This window comes from Podarcis cretensis (genome assembly GCF_951804945.1).
Source record: "Podarcis cretensis genome assembly, chromosome: 7".
Lineage (NCBI taxonomy): Eukaryota > Metazoa > Chordata > Lepidosauria > Squamata > Lacertidae > Podarcis > Podarcis cretensis.
This window is the reverse complement of record NC_137176.1, coordinates 34,696,794-34,719,583: the sequence shown is the minus strand read 5'-3', so window position 1 is coordinate 34,719,583 and position 22,790 is coordinate 34,696,794. Positions and strand designations below refer to the sequence as shown.

At 44.8% G+C, this 22,790-nt stretch overlaps 1 protein-coding gene across 4 annotated transcripts in view; it reads left to right on the top strand.

Moving 5' to 3' along the window:
* Positions 1–22,790, top strand: part of LOC307220113 (cytidine monophosphate-N-acetylneuraminic acid hydroxylase-like) — a 54,494-nt gene that overhangs the window by 27,357 nt on the left and 4,347 nt on the right. For all 4 annotated transcript variants that reach the window (XM_079983775.1, XM_079983777.1, XM_079983774.1 and 1 more), the window contains 10 exons: positions 6,663–6,866; positions 8,452–8,543; positions 10,413–10,522; positions 12,560–12,750; positions 14,524–14,671; positions 17,290–17,371; positions 17,778–17,915; positions 19,335–19,470; positions 20,783–20,926; positions 22,061–22,235. In XM_079983775.1, the coding sequence (XP_079839901.1) occupies positions 6,663–6,866; positions 8,452–8,543; positions 10,413–10,522; positions 12,560–12,750; positions 14,524–14,671; positions 17,290–17,371; positions 17,778–17,915; positions 19,335–19,470; positions 20,783–20,926; positions 22,061–22,235 (1,420 nt within the window). The remainder of the gene's footprint in view (positions 1–6,662; positions 6,867–8,451; positions 8,544–10,412; positions 10,523–12,559; positions 12,751–14,523; positions 14,672–17,289; positions 17,372–17,777; positions 17,916–19,334; positions 19,471–20,782; positions 20,927–22,060; positions 22,236–22,790) is intronic.

The window sequence follows — 22,790 nt, the reverse complement described above, 5'->3', positions numbered from 1 at the left end:
CAACTCCAGTCAGGGGAGAGTGCTGCGTTGGGTCATAGACTCTGGAGCCAGTCATCACCTGATGCCATTGCCACCTGGTGGTGGAATGTGGAACTGCAGGGCTGTTTCAACTGGGAAAACAGTTGAATTTGCTGATGGGTCACAGAGACTTTTGACAACTGTTGGAAATGTGTTTGTTTCTTTTTTGCAGGCGGAGGTGGAGGTCTACATTGTGCCTGGAATGAAACATTGTCTTTTATCTGTATCTTCTCTTTTGCAGCAGGGGTACAAGGTTTATTTTGAAAATAATGTCTGTTCTATTTCCAGGGGTGGGAGGCAACTGGTCAGTGTCGCATGTCAGAACAACCTCTTTGTTTTGGAGACACCTCTGGAGGGAAAGGGGGACGCCGAGGAAGCACAGGCGAAGTGTGCAAATGTTCCACCTCATGATTCATGTGCTCATTTGTGGCACAAGAGAATGTCACATGGCTGTTGGGGAGGTATCCAGAAATTGCCCCAGTGCACTGTAGGTTGCAAGATAAAAGCATGTGACCGATCCCTAGATTGTAGGGCATGCAGAAGGGCAAAGGTAAAAGGGTGCAGTTATCCCAGATTGGAGAGGGTAACCACAAAGCCTTTTGAGCTTGTGCACACAGACCTTTTTGGGCCCATGCCAGAGAGTCTGGGCGGGGCCAGATTTGCACTGACGCTGACAGATGATTTTACCGCAACTGATCAAAGATTGGGTTGCGGCAGTGGAACTACCGTTTTCCACCAAGGTGCAGGGGTTCCAGAGTGACCGAGGCGCAGAGGTCACTGGGTCTGCTCTGCAGAGTTTCTTCCGCCAGAAGGGAATACGTCACTGGTTGACGGTTACTACCTCTTCTCAGGAGATTGGTGCGGCAGAGCGCAGGAGCAAGGCACTAGCTCAAGCAGCTGATGCTTTACTGTTTGACTCTGGTTTGCCTCAAAGTTTTTTGGGGGAGGTGGTGAAGATGGCCAATTTCACGATGAACAGGTCCTACAATTCAGTGGTAGGTGACACCCCGTATTTCTTGCTCCACGGAAAGAAGCCGCAGGTGCATTTCTTCCGTGTCTTTGGTTGTGAAGCGTGGGTGCTTGTGCCAAAGGTTCAGCGAAAGAAAGGTGACCCGAGGTCCCGGAAAATGATATTTTGTGGGTACGAGCCTGGGACAAAGGGGTGGAGGTTTGCATATCCAGATGGTGATCAGTCCAGGATTCTAGTCAGCAGAAATGCTGAGTTCTGCGAGCAGAATGGTTGGTCAAGGATCCATGCGAATCCTGACGTTCTCTCAGAATGTCTGTCTGATTCTGAGGAGGAGGGAGAGGCAGAAGCTGAACCTGTTGATGAGGACCAGGTCGCTGACCAGGGTCAAGAACAGGATTGGGCATCTCCACAGGTTGTTAAAAGAGAGCCCAAGAGTGAGCCTTCGTCTCCCGTTAGCAAAGTTCAGAAGGCCCGAAGACGCAGTAAGTCAGAGGGGGAGTCTTCTGGTACCAGTGAAACACTTGCTGGCCCCAGTGGGTCAGAGGGAGCACCTGAGACAGTGCTCAGACGTTCCGCACGCTCCACGAAGGGGGTACCACCTGAGAGGTTTCAGGTCACCAGCGCGTGGGTTGGTTTCGCACAGTGCGAACCTGAAAGTTTTGAGGAGGTTCAACAGTTGCCTGAGACAAAAGCCGGGAAGGGGCAAGAGGCAATGGTAAAGGAGTTGAACTCAAAGAGCTCTGTAGATGTGTACTCACAGTTTCCCTCAGGATGCGAGACGAGAGGGGGTGTGAGGAGAATCAGAACTTACAGGGTTAAACAGTTCTGAGTGACGGCTCACATTCTGAGGTGTGGCTATATTTACATAGGGGAGTGTTTCTCTGTGTGTCTTTCTTCTTTCGCTTTTACCGAGAAGCGGAAAGGATGCCGGCAAATTCTCCCGGCTGATTTATGTTGTTATGCTACTCATTAAAAGACTTTTGAAGATAAGAGAAAAGCCTGCTTTGCAGTCTGATTTATTCCCACACAAAGCAACAGCATTCCCTGCTGTGTAAACTCTGCTAAGAGAGCTAAGGAAGCTGGAAGAGCTTTTTACCGGCACAGACAGCAGCAGTGACGCAGCTAAGAAGAGTGTCGGATGCCATTTTGAAGCCGTGAAGGGCTTCAAAGGTCAAAAGCAGCACATTAAATCTGACCATGTACTTCACTGGGAGCCAGTGCAGCTTGAAAAGCACTGGGTGAATATGCTCCCATGGCAGAGACCCTGTGAGGAGCCTCGCTGCAGCATTCTGCACCCGCTGGAGTTTCTGGGACAGCTTCAAGGGCAGCGCCGCGTAGAGCGATGTAATGAATGTATGGGGTTGCTCGTGCGTAAGTTACCACCACGCCTGGTTAGGTAGCCTGGTTAAACCTTTCCTGACTGGACAGCCCTTCACTTCGTGGCTGTTCAGTCGCTAGCAGAATCCGTCAGTGGGCGTTTCTTAAACTTCTTCCAGCACAAAAGCTCTTTGACGCCAAGTCTACGCCTACTTTCCCTGTGCGGAAGTCTTCTGCGCAGGGTGGGTGTGGGCGGAGGAGGACCCCTCTCCGATTCCCCCAACCGCCCCCCTTTATCCCTGGTGTTACGCTTATTTCCTTCCCCAGCCAATGAGTTCCCTCTCTCCCTGCTTGGCTCTTCTCCGGCATTGCTTGGGAGCCCTGCCTCCACTTCTGGCTCCGATGTCAGTTCCCTGACATCTACCTCCCCCCCAGGACCCCCTCCACCCCCGGCCTGCCCATTTGACCCAACTTCGTCCCTTTCCTCGGCCGAGGATGCTGGGAATCCCCGGAAGGAGCTGTCGTCATCCCCTGAGGATTCAAACTCCGCTTCCCACCCACTCCGACTTCTTCCCGCGTAGTGGCCCTCCCAGTCCGATTCCTCTTCCTCTGACACCTCTCCTCCCTCCTCTTCGGAGGCAGGAAAACCCACAAAATCTTCTTCATCCTCCGTGGTTCCAAATTGCTCCTCCCAGAATCTCGCTAGTGGTTTAGGTTTGTCTGGGAACAGGCGGTGGAACTCCTCCACAAGATACCCATCATTGATGGCCTCCGCTGGAACCCACGTGTTTTCTGACTGGGGTTCACCCTCCCAGGCTACCAAGTACTCCACCTGGTGCCCTCGCCACCTGGAATCGAGTATTTCCGTGGCTTAGTTGTGGTGTTCCCTCTCCTCTACCTGCGGGTGCATGGTGACTTCTTCCCCTCGCCCAGGGAATTCCTGCCCCTCCCTGTACGGTGAGAGTAGGGACCTATGGAACACCGGGTGTATTTTCATGCTGTCAGGCAACTTGAGCTTGAATGCCATGGGGTTCATCTGCTGTGTTACCTCAAAAGGTCCCAACTGCCTGGGCTGCAACTTCTTGCACCCTCCCTTAAAAGGTAACCCTTGGGTTGACAACCACACCTGGTCTCCCACCCGTATGGTCTCCCCTTCCCGACGGTGCTTGTCTGCCTGCCTCTTGTAAATTTCCTTGGGTTTTTTCCAAGTTCATCTTAAGTTGCTGGTGCAAGGCCTCCATTTCTTCCACAAACTGCTCTGCCGCCGGTATGCTCCACCCTTCCTCCCCCTTCCCCGGGAAGGCCCTGCGGTGACACCCATAATTGGCCATGAACGGGCTCATTCCCGTGGGCACATGTTTAGCATTATTGTATGCAAATTCAGCCAGCGCTAGTTTCTCTACCCAATCGTTCTGTCTCTCGCTGACGTAGCAGCGTAGGTATTGCTGGAGTAAACTGTTCGCTTTTTCTGCTTGCCCATTGATTTCCGGGTGTCTCGCCGTCGAGAAACCTACCTCGACCTGCAGCAAGCCCATTAGCTTCCTCCAGAACTGGGAAGTAAATTGCTTCCCGCGATCTGAGATGACCCTCGAGGGAGCCCCATGCAGCCTGAAGATGTGATCTACAAACAACCTGGCAGTTTCCTCCGCTGTTACCGCATGTGAGCAAGCTATGAAATGGCACATTTTTGTTAGCAGATCGACTACTACCATGACTGCTGTCTTCCCCCTTGACTTGGGCAAATCTGTCATAAAATCCATGGATACCACCTCCCAGGGTCTTCCCGGCGTGGGTAAGGGTTCCAGTAACCCTGCGGGTGCAGCCCTCTCCCCCTTTGCCCTCTGGCATCGGTCACACGCCTGTACATATTCCCGTACATCTTCCCTTACCCTTGGCTACCAGAACTGCCTGGTGATCAGCAACATGGTTTTGTGTTGACCAAAATGCTCCGCTGTTGGTTGTCATGGAGTTGTTTGAGTACCCTTCCCCTCAAGGTCTCCCCTGGTACATACAGCGCTCCCTTGTAGTACAGTACCCCTTCCTTTTCCTCAAACCCTCCCTGGTTTTCCCTTCCGTCCCGGAGTTCCCTGATTTTTGTTTGAGCAAATTCGTCGTTTCTAGTAAGCCCGGCTAGTTCTCGTCTACCAACCAACACTCCCCCACACACCCATCGGTCCTCGGAGAACACGTGTCTGACTTCCGGCGGGCCCTCTCCTTCCATGTACTCTGGCTTCCGGGAGAGAGCATCTGCTCTTACGTTCTCTTCTCCCGGCATGTACCGGATCTCGAAGAAAAACTTGGAGAACTCCTGTGCCCATCGAATCTGTCTCTGGTTGAGTACTCGCGCAGTCCTCCAGTATTCCAAGTTCTTGTGATCCGTACACACCTGGATCTTGTGCTGCGCCCCTATTAGCAGATGTCTCCATCGTCGAAATGCTGCATAAATTGCAAGCAGTTCACGGTCATACACCGTGTAGTTTTGCTCCGACTTGCTCAGCTTCCTCGAGAAAAAGGCGCACGGCCTCCAGCTCTGCTGGGGCCCTGGCTGCAACAGTACTGCCCCGATGGCCCGGTCTGACGCGTCGGTCTCCAGCCTCATTGGCTTCTGCAGATCTACGTGCAGGAGCTGCTCTTCCGAAGCGAACGCCTTCTTCAGCCTTTCAAAGGATTGCTGGGCACTTTCTGTTCAGACGAACTTCTTTTTGCTACTGAGACAATCTGTGATGGGCGCTGTCAAGTGGGCGAAGTTCCTGATGAACTTCTGGTAGAAGTTACTGAACCCTAGGAACCAACCTTCCGGGTTTTGGGGGTCTTCCATTCCAGCACCGCTTGCACCTTGCTGGGGTCCATAGCTAGGCCCTTGTCTGACAACTTGTACCCCAGAAACTCAACTTCTCTGGCGTGAAATTGGCATTTTTCCAGCTTGACCCACAACTGGTGCTTCTGCAGTCTCTTTAGCACTTCCCTGACGTCTCTGACATGTTGCTTCTCATTGTCCGAATAGATTAAGACGTCGTCCAAAAAGGCTACGCAGTTCTTGTACAGCAGGGACCCCAACACGTGGTGCATGAAAGCTTGAAAACAGGCGGAGCCCGACTGTAATCCAAATGGCATAACTAAGTACTCAAAGGCCCCCAGAGGGGTGAACATGGTGGTTTTCCATTCGTCCCCCTCCCTCATTCTAATCAAATTGTACGCTCCCCTGAGGTCCAGCTTGGTGAAAATTTTCCCCTGCCTCACCCGTGTTAAAATGTCATCAATCCTGGGCATCGGGAGGGTCACGGGTTCGGACACCAGGTTGACGGACCAGTAATCCACTACAAGTCTGGGCTGATTAGTGTCCTTTTTGTCCACAAAGAACACCGGACTGCCCCCCCCACCTTTGATTCTCTTATGAAACCTCTTTTCAGGTTCTTGTCAATCAATTCCCTCAACTCCTGCATTTCCCGGTCAGACATGGCATACAGTTTACCCACCGGTAACTGAGCCCCTGGGAGTAAGTTGATTTGGCAGTCAAAGGGCCTATGGGGAGGTAGTCTATCTGCCTCCTTCTCACTGAAGACCTCCTGCAAGTCAGCATATTGTGGTGGCACCTCCCCTTTAGGCTCCACCACCATCCCAGCCACCCTGGCCACAGTCATCCTTGGGTTTCCCCCCCCCCCTAGACAGTGAGCTGATCCAAAGGTGACTGTCTGCTGATGCCATGCCACTACTGGATCATGTAGTGCAGAAACAATGGACTGTTCTCTACCTTTGTTACAGCAGAGCGGAATGTTTCTGATGCTTAGCTGCTGAGAAAAATGATTTTGAAAAGCTTTGAGAAGCTTTGAGCCTGCTTTGGGGAGGGGTGACTTTGGGCCTAGGTGGGGTCACCTGTCCTCACCTCCTAGATGACCTTGTTGGGGGCTGGACTATGTTTTGAAAAAGAAAAAATAAGAACGAATTCCTATGCCCCACAAATAACCCAGAGATGCCTTTCAAATAAAAGGACACATTCTACTCATGTAAAAACACGCTGATTCCCGGACCATCCGCGGGCCGGATTTAGAAGGCGATTGAGCTAGATACTAGGGAGATGGCTGAAATATGCAAAAACCCCACCCCTGATGTCCTTTAAAGAGACACACCCTTTAAACCCGAAAATAAACAGGAGAAGAAAAATGCTGTTGTTTCCTTGTCATTGGTCCAGCTGAAGCATTCCAGCCCGGGGTTTGGGGAAGTCTTTGAAAGAGAATAATAAATATTGGCATCTAATTTGTTAAGCAAAATGAATTCCGAAGATGTTTTCTGATATGTTTTCTGAGAAACCCAAGCTTGTTTTGTTATCTCTTACTGCTCATTATTTGGTTTCAAATAGTGTGGAGCAAACCAGCAGGACGCTGCTGTCACTTACACCTTCTGAGGCGGCTACACTCAAGGAAGGGATAAATTTCCTAAAGAACAAAATGGATGGGAGGAATTACATCTTGTACAAGCACAAGGACACGCTCCGTGCATGCAAGAACTTGTGCAAGCACCAAGGAGGATTGTTTATTAAAGATATTGAAGATCTGACACAAAAGTAAGGCCAGACTTTGCCCCATTTGCTGTTCTGCTTTCTGTTCACAATAAATATACTCCCGTAAACTGATAAGCATGGGAAGTGCTAAGAATTCAGATAGACAACTATGTAGCATGCTGGGTTGTTGAGGTTTTTGGAAAGCTGATTGGTTAAACTTGAAACACTATTCCTTTGTGATGATGGGACTCAAGATTTGCCCCAGTGGGAATGAGTCCATCTTAAAGATGGACATTGGCGGCCACTTGACCTCAAGTCCATGATAATAATAATAATAATAATTATTATTATTATTATTATTATTATTTACTATTTATACCCCACCCATCTGGCTGGGTTTCCCATGAGAACAAGGAATGTATTTTCTGCAGCAACAACAAAAAATAGCATAGCTAAGAATATTCATGATGATGACTGAAGTTCCAAAGCAGGCAAGTTGCCATACAGGGCACCCCCTTTCCCCGCAAGTCCTCTAAGGTCACCCCCTAGCTCCACAGAACTGCACCACCAATGAGCCTGTTCAGAGATGGCTCAAAAAGAGACACATGCTTGTTAAAGCATTTAAAAGCTCTATCAAGGAGACCATCATATTCAGATGTATATGGCTGGCAGCAGTGGACCTGGGGGTCTCAAATATCAGTGGCACCCTATGTGATGCCAAAAATTGGCAACCGCCTCCCCTTCCTGCCTCTGGCATTCCATTCTAAAGCATAATTGCTGCGTCCCCTGTGGAGGTCCTGTGGCTACGCACCCAGTGCGACTGAACTGGTTGCACTCTCCTAAATCTGCCTCTGTGGCTAGTTAATAAAAATGTTTTTGCAATATTTCTGCCATTTCTTCCTTAGCCCCTTCCCCCTTTTCTACCTTGTCCTGTCTTGCTGGTCCTTTCCCCACAGTTTTTTAAAAATGTAATCATATATTAGATGTAGCATATACTTTATATGTACAGATTATCTTGTCTTGTGTAATATTTTACATCTTCCCTGCAATTCCTAGAGTTTGGTCAGAATGCAGGGCAGAGAAAGAAATAGTGACTAGTCACTGATGCCTCCACTACAAAGTTCTCTAGTTCTCTAGCCTGATACCTCACATACTTGACCCAGGATAATCCAATACTGTGCTTTATTCTCAGCTCTACATTTTTGTAAGTTTAATAGATGTTATTACTGTATTGAAAAATCACTTGAAGATGCTCCATGAGAAGCATTTCCTAAATGAAGTAAATAAATAAAATTGGCCCAGCATTCTGGCTGTGTGAGATATTCAAAGCACATTCAAAGCACATTGTTCCCCTCAAAGAATTATGGGCACTGTAATTTTTGTGGGGGGTAAATGTTAGAGCCCATAATCCTTCAAAGGGAAAGGTTGTGTTTCAAATGTGCTTTAAAGGTAGTGTGTACCCAGACTCTGACTATTATTCTATCCTAAAAACTGCTTCCTTCTCTTTGTGCAATGCATCTTTCCCAACAACATGGCATCCGAGTTCATTGGCTAGCTTCGCGTTGCTAAATATTTATAATATTGCTCTAAGAATTTACACTTTAAAACCCCCATTGTTGTTATTTCTGTTGTTGACTTTTTAACCTAGATGTGTACGTTGCACTAAGCATAACTGGAAGCTGGATGTGAGCACAATGAAATACGTTAACCCCCCAGACAGCTTCTGCCAAGATGAACTAGGTAAAATGTAATGTCTGCTGCAGCTTTTTATAGCAGTGCCACGTTTGTTATTTTCTTGCTCTGTGGCTTAATAGAAATACAAATCCAATTTGCTCAAGTTAGAGTTTGATTTGATTTATATTGCCTACTTTGTTTGCTGTTGTGCATACAAGTCAAAAACAGTAAGATATTAGATTGGTTTTTTAAAAGCCAAGCATGGCAAATGGTAAAAGCTATTTTTTAAAAACAAAACAACAACAACTTTTTTTCCCTACAGTAAAATATTTTTGGGTAAACGTCTAATATGTTGAAAAGAAGAGATCTGCAGGATCTCCACGGGGAAGGAATTTCACAATATTATCAGGACTCCTCTGAAAAGGCCATCATGGGCATTCACAGTTTCAACCATTGGGTTTGGAAATATAGAGCAAGACAGGCTCATAAGTGTTCAACAAGAACCAGGAATATGGAACAAAACTGGTAACAGCTGGCATTCTGGTGGTTCCCTCATTGCGAGAAGTGAGGTTACAGGGAACCAGACAGAGTGGCGCCCGCCCTGTGGAACTTTCCCTTCAGATGTGAAGGAAATAAGCAGCTATGCTATCTTTAGAAGACATCTGAAGACAGCCCTATTTAGGGAAGTTTTTAATATTTAATGCTGTATTGTTTTTAACACTCGATTGGGAGCCACCCAGAGTGGCTGGGGAAACTCAGCCAGATGGGCGGGGTATATTATTAACCCTAACTCTGGATAATTCTAACTAGGGAGGTTCTGCCCCCAGTTTGCCAACTACATATCACTCCCCTCATGGTAACACCTTAGACCTTCTTTCAACCCCAGCCAACTAATAACTACTGCAAATGCCCCCTTTGCTCCCAGATACTTCCATCTGTCCCCCTCCAATTCCTTCTCTTTCCCTTCTGCCTGTCACCAGAGGACTAAAACGGTCATATTAACCTACACTTGCTGGCTTCTCTCCCCAACCCCTATTGTCACACCCTTTGCTCAGAGCTGCCTCACCCTTTCCCTGCCTTTTATAGCCTAGATAAACTTAAGCAGTAACAGGCAACACATGGCTAATACATCTATGTAACCTGTACTATTTCACAGTTCTTGAATAGAGAACATATGGGGGAGATACAACTAATAAAACAAGTCAATATTGTATGAACAAAATGAGAGAAGGTAATCAATCAATATCACTGAGGCAAACAAGCCTTTCAATAGTCCCAATCCTGCAATCATGCGATAATAGAAGCTCAAAGCGTAGCATTGAACAGAATTAGACAATATAGTCCATCGGTATAGAAGGAGGCAAACAAGCCTTTCAATGGTCTCAATTATATAACTGTGTATGTTGTAACTCCAATTACATACAGTATTCAGCAGTACAACAGAGAGAAATAAAGCAATGAGGGTTGCTGTAAAAGACAATGAAACACAGCATTTACTGACTGGTGCTTGATTAATAGAACTCAAATAGCTGCTAAAAATTTCCATTGCATGATATCCAGAATGGCTCACAGGCTGAGCCCAGGTTCCATCCGCGGAAGAGAACAGGGTTCTTCTGGTCCAGCAAAGATAGAGCTATATGTATATCATGAAATTTTATGTTCAGAGGGGTAGATGAGCAAAAGCTTCAGCCTCCAATCAAAGAAGATCTTGGAACTTTGCTCATTTTGTTATGTAGGCAGGTGCTTTGCTCTTGACCAGACCAAGGGAATATCTGGGAAACAGGTAAACAGGAAGAGAGTTCTCTCTTTCCTCCTGCCAGATAGTTCATTGAGAATCAGGCAACGAAACCAAAAATCAGTGCCTATGTGTTGGCTAGGTTTAGGGGTTATGAATGAAGCAGCAGCAAAGCAGTGGTTTATTTCCTTTCCTTCTAGTTGTTGAAACAGGTCCAGATAATGGATTGGTGCTAGTTGAACTGAATCCTCCAAATCCATGGGATACAGAAGCCAGAGAGCCTGAAGACCTGGCTTTTGGGGAGGTGAAGGTAAATAAAAATCACCAACTTTTTATGTACTGGGGCTTGCCTCTATGGCCTAGTGTGCACATGGTGCTGAACTATTGTTTGCTTAACAAACTATGAGTAACTCAAGAGTTTTCCCACAGACAATTACAACAAAATACAGCTTCTTTCTCCCGAGGCTAGTTCATTTCCAAGCTATTACTACATTGTGATTTTTTTCTTTTTTAACCTTTTAAAAAAATTAAATTAAAAATGCAGTAAAATGTGTGTGTGTGTGTGTGTGTGTGTGTGTGTGTGTATGTATCTTTTGATCTCTCAGACTGCAACAAAATCGGGAAACTGCACAAGCAAATTTACTATTTCCAGATTGTGTGCTTTTGCACATTTCTTGGGTGGGGAAATTTTTGCTGTTGTTGTTTAACAAGTTGTGTGCATGCCCTGTCAGCACCTAATTGGCATAATCGAAATCAGAATGTAGGGACAAACAAAAGAAAATGCTCACTGGTATGAATGGGAAAGATTGAAGTTACTCCCCAGAGACAAATTCAAACACATGCAGGCTTGCACTAGTCTGCTCTAATCTGAATGGGGGGAAAGTGAATTAGCAGCTAAATAATGCTCAGCGAGGACAAGCCCAGAGACCCCCAGTTTCTCATTCTCAACATCTTTCACAGTGAAAATTGTCACAATTCATTCAGCCACTCTGTAATCTTCCTATCCTCCTCCAGCAATCCTGAAGTTCTGGATACACCTTAAGTTTGTGTCCTGTTTATTCAGCATTCTTTCAGATTTGACTGCACAAATCTTACATGTTGTTAGATAATGCCCAGCCTTTATTAAGCATTCATTCTGATGATCAGGGATGATAGGAGTTATAGTCTAAAACATATGAAGGGAACTCTGCCTCAGCCTAGTATACCTGAAGGAACGTCTCCAGCCCTACCATTCAGCCCGGACACTGAGGTCCAGCTCCGAGGGCCTTCTGGCCGTTCCCTCACTGTGGGAAGTGAGGTTACAGGGAACCAGGCAGAGGGCCTTCTCGGTAGTGGTGCCCGCCCTGTGGAATTCTCTCCCATCAGATGTCAAGGAAATAAACAACTATCTGACTTTTAGAAGACATCTGAAGGCAGCCCTGTATCGGGAAATTTTTAATGTCTAATGTTTTACAAAGTTTTATGTGTTGTAAGCCGCCCAGAGTGGCTGGGGAAACCCAGACAAATGGGTGGAGTAGAAATAATAACATTATTATTGTTATTACTAGGTTGGGGAAGTATCTCTATGTTTAGTGTGCCTCCCAAGAAGGGAACATATTCTCATCATGGCCTTCTCATGTGTCTCCAAGAGGATCTCAACCCAATGCAAGTCTCCCACCCACACCAATTCTGAATGCACTTAGCAGTTCCTATTTGGCCTCTGGCCTCTGCACAAAGTTTAGATATGCTAGCTACCCATCTGACTGGGCACCCTCCCTACTCAGTGTTAGCCAGAAGCGGGGAGGTGGGGAAACAGGAGCGGATGTGCTTGTGTAAACATAAAAGTACAGAATGTGTGAAACAGAAGTGGCAGTATGTGTGGACCTTTGGGCAGGGGGCACAGTAGAAGCAGACAAAGCAGAGGAAATATTTTTGGCAGTGAGGCAAGGTCACCTGGTCTCTTTTTTCCCTCTGGGGGTGGCCAAAGGAAGAGGCACTCCCTGCCCAGCTGCATGTTTTGGGGCGTAGCAGCCAAAGAGCAAAGCCAGCCATTGGGCTGTATTTTCTTCTGCAGAAAGGAAGTGGAAATCTTCTCTAACATCCGCTCTCAAAATATCACCATGGGGACATAATAGAATCATAGAACTGTAGAGAAGGAAGGGACCCTGAGGATCACCTAGTGCAACTCCCTGCAATGCAGGAATATGCAGCTGCCCTATATAGGGATCAAACCTGCAACCTTGGCATTGTCAGCACCACGCTCTAACCTACTGAGCTAGCCACGCTAGGAAACAGTTCTTTTCTTTTCAGGCACACGGAACATGACAACTCTGATCCATCTCAGTCTTGGGTTTCTGTCTGCTCTTAGGTAACTTATGTAACTCATGCATGTATGGACCTCAAACTTGGAGACAGAAGAATGGTCTTCGATCCGTGGCTCGTTGGCCCTGCTTTTGCGCGCGGATGGTGGTTGCTTCACGAGCCACCCGGCGACTGGCTGGAAAGACTGTGTCGTGCAGATCTAATTTACATCAGCCACATGCATTCTGATCATCTCAGGTATCTGTGCGTATGATAAAAAAGAGAGGGGAGATTACTTATGCTGTCATCTTATGCATTCTTACCTGGGGCTGGTGGTGTGCAAGCTGTATGGCTTTGTCCCATGCTGCTCTGGTGACACAGGCATATAAGGAAGCATATAAGTAGCACAAGCCAAAGTTCTGCCTCCTGGATGGCATTTATAAGGAAAGGAAGAACATCATTAGTCGTGCCATTCTTGTGCATAGTTACTGATGCCTGCCATCCCAATCTCCAAGTGGTTTGAGATTCCAGGGATTCCAGGCGCTTACTCAGGGTTCAGTTTCCTTCGGAATGAGGGGCAGTGGAGACTGTGGTGTCTGTAGAATATGTGGTTTACAGTGGTACCTCAGGTTACAAACGCTTCAGGTTACAGATGCTTCAGGTTACAGACTCCACTCACCCGGAAGTAGTACCTCAGGTTAAGAACTTTACTTCAGGATGAGAACAGAAATCGTGCGGAGGCAGTGCGGCAGCAGCAGATGGCCCCATTAGCTAAAGTGGTACCTCAGGTTAAGAACAGTTTCAGGTGAAGAACGGACCTCCAGAACAAATTAAGTTCTTAACCAGAGGTACCACTGTATTTACACATATATACAACCTGAGCCTGCGATGGAGGAGCTCACAGCATTAATGGTCCAAGAGGGCCTTGGTCCATAGCCACAGCTTTGGATTCAAGCAGAATCCAATATACCTATGGGTGGCCTTGAAGTGAGCTTCACTTGGCTTTCTCACTCTCCAGGAATCCTGGTCCCATTATTTTAGTGCTTTTCACTATATATAGCTGACACATACACCCCAGTAAAGTGACTTAAGGATTGACTGAGAGTGGCCACCAAGACCATATAACACCAGTCCTGAAAGACCTACATTGGCTCCCAGTACGTTTCCGAGCACAATTCAAAGTGTTGGTGCTGACCTTTAAAGCCCTAAGCAGCCTTGGTCCTGTATACCTGAAGGAGCTTCTCCACCCCCATTGTCCAGCCCAGACACTGAGATCCAGTTCCAAGGGCCTTCTGGTGGTTCCCACACTGCGAGACATAAAGCTACAGGGAACCAGGCAGGGGGCCTTCTTGGTAGTGGCGGCCTCCCTGTGGACACCCACCCATCAGATGTCAAGGAAATAAACAACTATCTGGCTTTTAGAAGATATCTGAAGGCAACCCTGTTTATGGAAGTTTTTAATGTTTGATGTTATTTCCTGTTTTTAATATTCTGTTGGGAGCCGCCCAGAGTGGCTGGGGAAACCCAACCAGATGGGTAGGGTAGGTAAAGGTACCCCTGCCCGTACGGGCCAGTCGTGTCCGACTCTAGGGTTGCGTGCTCATCTTGCTCTAGAGGCCGTGAGCCGGCGCCGTCCGAAGACACTTCCGGGTCACGTGGCTAGTGTGACGAAGCTGCAGCTGGCGAGCCAGCACCAGCGCAGCACACGGAAACGACGTTTACCTTCCCACTATAAAGTGGTCCCTATTAATCTACTTGCACTTAAGAGTGCTTTCGAACTGCTAGGTGGGCAGGAGCTGGGACCGAACGATGGGAGCTCACTCCGCCGCAGGGATTCGAACCGCCGACCATGCGATCGGCAAGCCCTAGGCGCTGAGGTTTTACCCACAGCGCCACCCACGTCCCCCAATATTCTGTTGGGAGCCGCCCAGAGTGGCTGGGGAAACCCAACCAGATGGGTAGGGTATAAATATGTTATTGTCATTTGTTTGTTTGTTTGTTTCCTACTCTCCTACTTTTCCTATTCTCCAGTTACCCTACATTGAAGAAACTTGCGGAGAGGAGGCCAGATGTGCCCATTTATGTTGGGAAGACAGAACGGCCTGTATTCTGGTACCTCAAACAGAGTGGTGTAAAGCTGACCAATATTAACGTTGTCCCATTTGGAGTTTGGCAACAGGTCTGATGTCTTGACATTTTCTGAAGTTTATATTTTCTAAAGTTTGGAAATAATCCAGAAGTTTCTAATCAGAACACTACCAGACCATGAATAAGCAACAATATTTTTAAAATAAATAAATAAATAAATAAATAAATAAATAAATAAATAAATAAAATCTCCTAACACACAATTCTTGCACGCCACCCAAATTTCCAAGCAGCTTGAGACTCCAGGGCTTCCAAATGCTTATGCAGGGTTCAGTTTGCTTGGAACGACAGACAGTGAAGACTGTGGTATCTTTAGGCTATGTGGTTTATTTACGCATACAACCTGAGTTTACGATGGAGCGGTTCACGGCATTAACACCTCTTGCTTCTCCCATAGCCACAACCTTGCATTCAAACAGAAATCAAGAATGTCCCTCCCTCCCTCCCTCTCACATCTCAACTCTTGTTTTTGCTAGTTGAGGGAAGGGGAGCCCACCCATTTGCCCTCTGGCGCATAGCTGCTTCCTTTGTTACCCTAACAACTCACACTTAGGGCCGTTACCAAGAAACTGGCCTGGCTATTCCAACAATTGAATACTTGCTGGATCCGGGAATTAGGTATATAGCGTAATACCCACCCACCCCAACAATATTGACAGAATTAGGGAATTGAGGTCCCAATGCTCCCAGTACTCATCACTTAATAACCAAAGCAGTTTGAAATATGTTTCTGGGTTGCCACATATATAGCCTAAGATGGAATGTAAACATATAAGGTGAGCCGATGAAGCAAGACTCCTGACTCAAGTTGACTCTGCTTCATGTTGACTCTTGTTGGGGGCCATGAATGAGTGCTCTTTGCTGGTTCCCGCAGCAGCCACTAGCTCACCACCTCATGCTACTTGGACATGTCCAACCAGTTCAGAGACAACTGGTGGACCTAATCACCACACTATCATCTGATCCACAAGGAACTACTCAGCGTTCCTCAAAAATATCCTATCCTTGTTGCTACTAAAATGTATTCTGAGGAGGAGGAGGTGCATTACTAACACCAATAACACCAGAGGGTGCATTACTAACAATAAGTTTAATAGTAACAAGATACTTATGGATAAATAACCATGCAGCAGACTGTTGCTTGCAATTAAGGTTGGGTAAATCTGTCAATGTCAATTTCTATTGGTTTCTATCCATCCTGATCTTAAACACAGTTCTCAACAGTTCTACATAACCTTGCATTTAAAAAACCAACCAACCAACCAACCACAACAACAACAACATGTTCATGGAAGTTGATGAGGATTTTATTCAAATTTATTCTATTATACACATGTTTCTATGCAATTTCCCCTAATATACACCTTAGGGAGCCATAGCTCACCAATGCCATTCTAGATTGCATTCCAATAACTTTTTTTAAAAAAATAATTTTTATTAACTGACCAATCAAATCAAATCAAATCAAATCAAATCAAATCAAATCAAATCAAATCACATAAATTCCAAATTACAAAGCTGAATTTTAAATTTTTGTTGGGGGTACCCATATTTCAAGTTCCGAAGGGGATGCAATCATCTTATTGCTGCTGCTTTAATGTCCACAAATCTGTCCAAATAATGTTCACAGTTCTATCCAATCCTTTCTTGTTGTTCTCCATATCTCTTCTTGTTATTTTCATATATTTTTCCTTTCTCTTTGAGACCTCTGATAGTCTCCACAAGCGGATTGAAAAAAATTGTAATCCTGTGTGGGTTCTTCCATTCGTCCAAGAGTCATATCTCGTTAATCTTCACTCCCTTTCTCAGTCCTCTGAGGAGGTTCTGCTAGGAATCCAGTATGAAAACAAATCCATAGCTTCCTCCTCCCAATCATCAATCTTTCGATGGATCATCAATCTTTCGACAGAACCTGCCAACATGGCAACCTCTTTTTATTGCTGCGTCATTCCAAAAGCCCTTGTACTTTTCTCGATCTCCATAAGGCAGACTTTTGGTTAGTAATTCATTTCCACACAGTTTTTAATCATCCTGCTTAGGTCAGTTATGCAACGGTTCTTTCTTGGGGAGGGGTTATTGGTTAATCACATAGAAGAAAAGAAAAAAAGTCCCCCCCATCCAGTCCTGACATACCGAACCTTTGATGTATCTTCTTCATGATATATTCTTGTTAAATCCAACCCGTCGCTCTACTTTCACAGAGGTCTCTGCAATTAGCAGTCTTCACTCCCGTTCTTCACTTGAAATATGTGCATTTGCTTCTTTCTAATTGTTTATTTCGAGCTGCTGCAACCAGTGCGCGATCAGAGACAGCATCCAGGAGAGCCGAACCCACACAAGGGCTTTGTGCCTAGTGCCCTCACCACCTTCTTTCGAATCCAGGGGTGATTTATGGCCACAGCAGGCAAGGCAGCATTCCCCATATCCTTGGGGCAACGAGGGAGGCTGCATACTCCCATATCAGCCTCTTAATTACCTCCTGTGAGCCGGAGAGATGGTATTGTCGGCCATCTTCCAATGCACCCCTAGCGGCCCCCTGTATTCCAATAACTTTTTTAAGAGATTACAGCCAATCATAGACACTGTTTTCTATAAATAAAAATGTCCATGTCAAAATTCATAGTAACATATGCTTTGATTTCTTTTAAGGTGGACAGGAATCTTAGATTTATGATACTGATGGATGGTGTTCATCCTGAAATGGATACTTGCATCATTATTGAATATAAAGGTACCTGAATGTAACAGTAATTACTATGTTGCATTTGATACTTTTTTTGTACTGTGTTTCAAATAAAAAAGTGGAATGATTCAGATACTCTGTATGATTAGTGCAATTTTTCTGTTTTCCAGCTTTGACCTACTTTGAGGTTATTCGTAACTTCAGATTATTGTACAAAAGTAAAGAAAAACCATTCTTGCTCCTTTACACTTCAGGTTTCTAACAAAAGCTCCCAGTGCCTAAAATATGGTCCTTTCACCATTCTTGCTCCTTTACACTTCAGGTTTCTAACAAAAGCTCCCAGTGCCTAAAATATTGTCCTTTCACCTTGCTCTGAAATCTCAGCCAGTTCTGGCCTGGTCTTGCTGGGAAGATGTTGGGACACAATTTTAATTGAGAGTTTATCTTCGCATAGGGCACAAAATTCTGAATACAGTGGACTGCACCAGGCCCAATGGTGGAAAGCTTCCTGAGAAGGTTGACCTCATGATGAGTGACTTTGCAGGTGGAGCGTCAGGATTCCCAATGGTATACAGCGGAGGAAATTTCACTGGTAATGAACCAATGCATTCTTCTAGATAAGATGTCCATTTTTCATAATATTTTGAAGCCTCCATTAGCCAACACTTTTATTTCAAGCCAACACCTCCCTTATCTCTTGAGAGACAAACTAGCAAGCACACACAGCAACATATTTTTTTTAAATTTGCCCCAAAGAAAAACATGGAGGAAATGTGAGAAGAAGCAAGAGCTCTTTCTATGTTGTCAGATACCAACCCAACAACATAAACCAGGCATTGGCAAACTCCGGCCCTCCAGATGTTTGGGACTACAATTCCCATCATCCCTAGCTAACAGAACCAGTGGTCAGGGATGGTGGGAATTGTAGTCTCAAACATCTGGAGGGCTGGAGTTTGCCTATGCCTGACATAAGCATACCCAGGCAACGTTAACCATCAAAACTAAAACCCACCCAGGCAACAAACAAAAAAACGCTCACCCCCAACTCAAGCATACCTGGGCAACATCCATCCCCATCCCACTGAAATCTGCCCAATCAAATGTGTGTGTACATGTGTGTATATGTTTGTTTGTTTGCACACACACACACACACACACACTGTTCCTGGACTCACAATGAAGCACTCATATCACAAACACTTGGTGACCAAAAGCAGCAAAAGGTCCATGTCAATTAACCCAGAAGAGTATTTAAAAGCTTGAAAAAATTATGGAATACCCCAGGCATAGGCAAACTCCGGCCCTCCAGATGTTTGGGACTACAATTCCCACCATCCTTGACCACTGGTCCTGTTAGCTAGAGATGATGGGAATTGTAGTCCCAAACATCTGGAGGGCTGGAGTTTGCTATGCCTGGAATACCCCCTTGTCTGTTATCATGTACAGGCATTCTGGGACCCTGCACACTTGAGTGAAATGCACATAAGTGGGAGGCCTGCCGCAGTAAATACATCTTCCTGCCCAACAGCTGTTGAGTGGAGTAGCGCAGCAGTAGCAAAAGCTTCCACGTGCCATTTTTTAGCCGTGGGAGTCTTATTTTCTGGACTTTTGGCTCGCTGATATCCCTCTGGGAAGGGTCTCCTCATGAACCACAAGGGCTTTCCAGATCTCTCCTGACATTTCAGGTTAGAATTGAATTATTTATTTATTTCCCGGCACCATGCATATACGCAGCCGCATGCAAGTCGATTGTGCACAAGTGGAGGGAGGGATGCCTGTAGCAGTGAGACAGATCTTCTGTGCAGTCTCTTCCCCTGATCTCTTTCCACTGGACAGATGGCCCTTCTAGATTTCTCTTGCTCTGCTTCAAGTGTGAAGGTGATGCTGATGGAGGTATCAATAATAATAATTAGTAATGAAGAACATAACTTAAAATCTTTGTGGGACAATTAAGATTCCCGCCCCCCCCGGATTGCACAACCTAGGTCCAATAAGTGCTTTTGTTTTTCAGAGGAGAAGAAAGCCCAGTTTATTAAAATCGAAAGGAAGAAGTTGTTGAATTACAAGGCCCAGCTAGTTACTGATCTGAAGCCCAAAATCTTCTGTCCTTTTGCGGGATATTTTGTCGAAGCTCATCCTTCTGACAGGTACTGTCTTCCTGTTCACTCTTTAGTCACCAGTTGTATCACAATAATTTTGCACAAATGTGATCAGTGACGATGTGTGAAGCAATGTGTGAACTGAAATGGAGCTAGCCTGCAAGATTTGCTCTCCTCCAAATTTTGCAGTGCATTTCTCCAGCCAAACATATATTGCTGGAGAAATGCATATATTGGGGAAAGGTGTACATAAAAATAAATATATTAGTGAAAATAACATACAAAAATGCATTATAGTAAGGGAAATTGCTTGCGAAAATGTGCACATTAGTCAAAACTGCATATTAAAATGTGTCTATTAGGAGAAATTTGCACTGAAATGCTGGTGATTTTTTGGGATGATTTTAAAAACAAACTGCAAATTGCTGGAAAATGTGGAGAACTGAATTTCAGACTGGAAAAATAAGAAAGTGAGAGAATAGAAATTAACAGATCCTTCCATTCTTATTCCCCCCCCCCCTTTGCAAATAAATAAATTAAAATGCCACCTGCTTTGAATTTTTAATGGAGGTGGGGGTTATTATAGGCATTTCTGTGTAATGTGTGGTTAGCCCTTTCCTACCTAATAATGTGATTAGCATTTAAGCCTAAAAAGAAGACTATCAAATAATGCTGGAATCAGGGCTGTGTTCCTTTCCAACCTATTTTCATAATTTCCACCATGGCACAGAATGTATTGGCTTATTACCAATTGATAAATGGCCTTCTAAATGTGGAATAAATCTTCCACTAGTAGAAAAATTATTTTATCATTGCAGGAGAGACTTGCCAATAAAAGTGAAATTAAATCCAAGGTTGTCTTGTCCTGGTCTGATAGCAGTGAGGCAGGGCAGGACCACAGACAGCTCCAAGTGAAAAACTTGCTCTGAGTAGGGTTGAGATCACTCTGAGCTTTTAAAGTTTTGGAACCCAGACTACCTGTCCCTAAATCCATCCTCTTGTTGAGGATAACTACAGATTCTTAAGCATTCTGACCTGAAGAGAGGGACTCTTCATCTGTTCCATAGCCTTATTGAACTCGCTACACCACTTCATCAGTAAGGTACTGTGGGAGATAAAGCTATAGTTTGTTAAGGATGCTGTTCTGTAAGGGGGAAACTACACTTCCCATGATTCTTTGGGGAAAGTCATGTGCTTTAAGTATATGGTGCAGATCTGCACCATCTATCTTCAACTATCTTCCACTTAATCTTGTTCTCTTGTACAAGTAAACAATGCTAGTGGCTATTTTCCTTCCACTCATGATTTTGTGTCTCCAGTGCTATGGAAACATCCAATTGTGTGTCTTTCCTTAACCTAGTTACATCAAAGAAACAAATCTCAAAAATGACCCAGAGGAGTTGAACAGACTAATTAAAAAAAAATCTGAAGAAGTTTCAACATGGACACCAAAACCTGGAGCCACTTTGGACCTGGCAAGGATGCTCAGAGATCCAACAGACAGGTAATCCTAATGTACTTCAAATTAAGTATTTATTGAATTTCTATAATTAGGTTTTGAATGTTTGTAATGCCAATAAATCTGTTAATCAGTTTTTGTTGAAGTGCTTCACTGGTGTGGGCAGGAGAAGCATCTTCATAAAGTTGAGAAGGGAGAGGAAGTCTTGAGATTGAGTTTGAGAACTCTGTGCCATTTCATGCGGCTAAGAAGCACCCAAATGACCCATTCACCTTTGAAGAGCAGTAAGGAAAGGGCTCTTACAAGGCAAAGTTAGGGGCTATTGTGACACCAGCATGTAGTGGACCAGTCTTCTTCTTCTTCTTCTTCTTCTTCTTCTTCTTCTTCTTCTTCTTCTTCTTCTTCTTCTTCTTCTTTTCCTCCTCCTCCTCCTCCTCCTCCTCCCCCTTTTCCCATTACAGTGGTACCTCGGGTTACATACGCTTCAGGTTACATACGCTTCAGGTTACAGACTCCGCTAACCCAGAAATAGTACCTCGGGTTAAGAGCTTTGCTTCAGGATGAGAACAGAAATCGTGCAGTGGTGGTGCAGTGGCAGCAGAAGGCCCCATTAGCTAAAGTGGTGCTTCAAGTTAAGAATAGTTTCAGGTTAAGAATGGACCTCCAGAACGAATTAAGTACTTAACCCAAGGTACCGCTGTATAGATTTCAAAATTCCAGTGACAAGCTGAACCATGCGGCAAATTTCAAACATTCCAGTGATTTCTTAGGTCCCTTGCTAGTTTAGCAAAATATTTTCCCCAAACAGTCAAAGTGTCATTCTTCTATCTGTGTTGAATAAATCTACCATGCTAATTTTCTGTGAGTTGAATCCAGATTGCCCTTAAATGTGTGGTAGGTATTTGTCTGTCTCAAGACAATGGAGTGTGCTTCCAGGGGTGAAGTCAAACCGCTGGAGAATGTAAATGGGTGTAAAATGCTGCCTTGCAACAACACTGAAGGATAGGTCATCTGAATTATTGCAAGTTGGGAGTCAGCAGATAAGCAAGAAATAGAAAGCGGGGCTATTCATTTTATCTGCTGTTACACTCGCTCTGTGAATCAGAGAGATATGCTCTGCATGGATTTTGACTACAGTTAGTCAATGCAGTTATTAATTGTCTATTTTCTCTCTCTTAGTTTAGGAATTGTTGATCCTCCAGAAGGGACAAAAATTTTCAAGGACTCATGGGATTTTAAGCCATACTTACACACTCTTGGAGCTGCAGTTGATGATGATATTTTTCTCTATCCTTCCTGGGTGAAAGAATATTATCTATGGGCTGGATTTAAAGGCTATAACCTTGTGATAAGGGTGAGTAGGTCTATACAAGCATTTATCAAATGCAAGATATTATTTACTTCAGGGACAAATTCTAAAAGAATATCTGTTTTCAACTGCTTTAGCAAAGAAACGCAAACACCTTTTAAAGAACAACATGAAATGGATGGTGACAGTTTGGGACATACAGTTGCTGTTAACAATTTAAAATTTAATTTTGGGATATACAAAAATTTAAAAATTTCAACTTTTTGGACATATACCAATTAAGATGACAATTATATTTAAGGGACAGTCAATATTTCTTCTTGAACTATAAATCTCTCTGTGTGTGATTTTCTCTAACACAGCAAGACAATTTCTTTTATTCTCATTTTAAAGGAGCCCTTCTCTTCAAAGAATTATGACTTCCTACCTCAAATTCAGCTCATAAAAAGTTGGATTAAAAAAGTCAAAACAAATAAACTACTACACAGAGAGGACAAAGATCTTGAAAACTGAAACATAATATATTAAATATAAGGCAGCAATCCTAAAGTCGCATACCTGTGACTAAGTAAGCACAACTGAATTCAGAAGAACTTCACG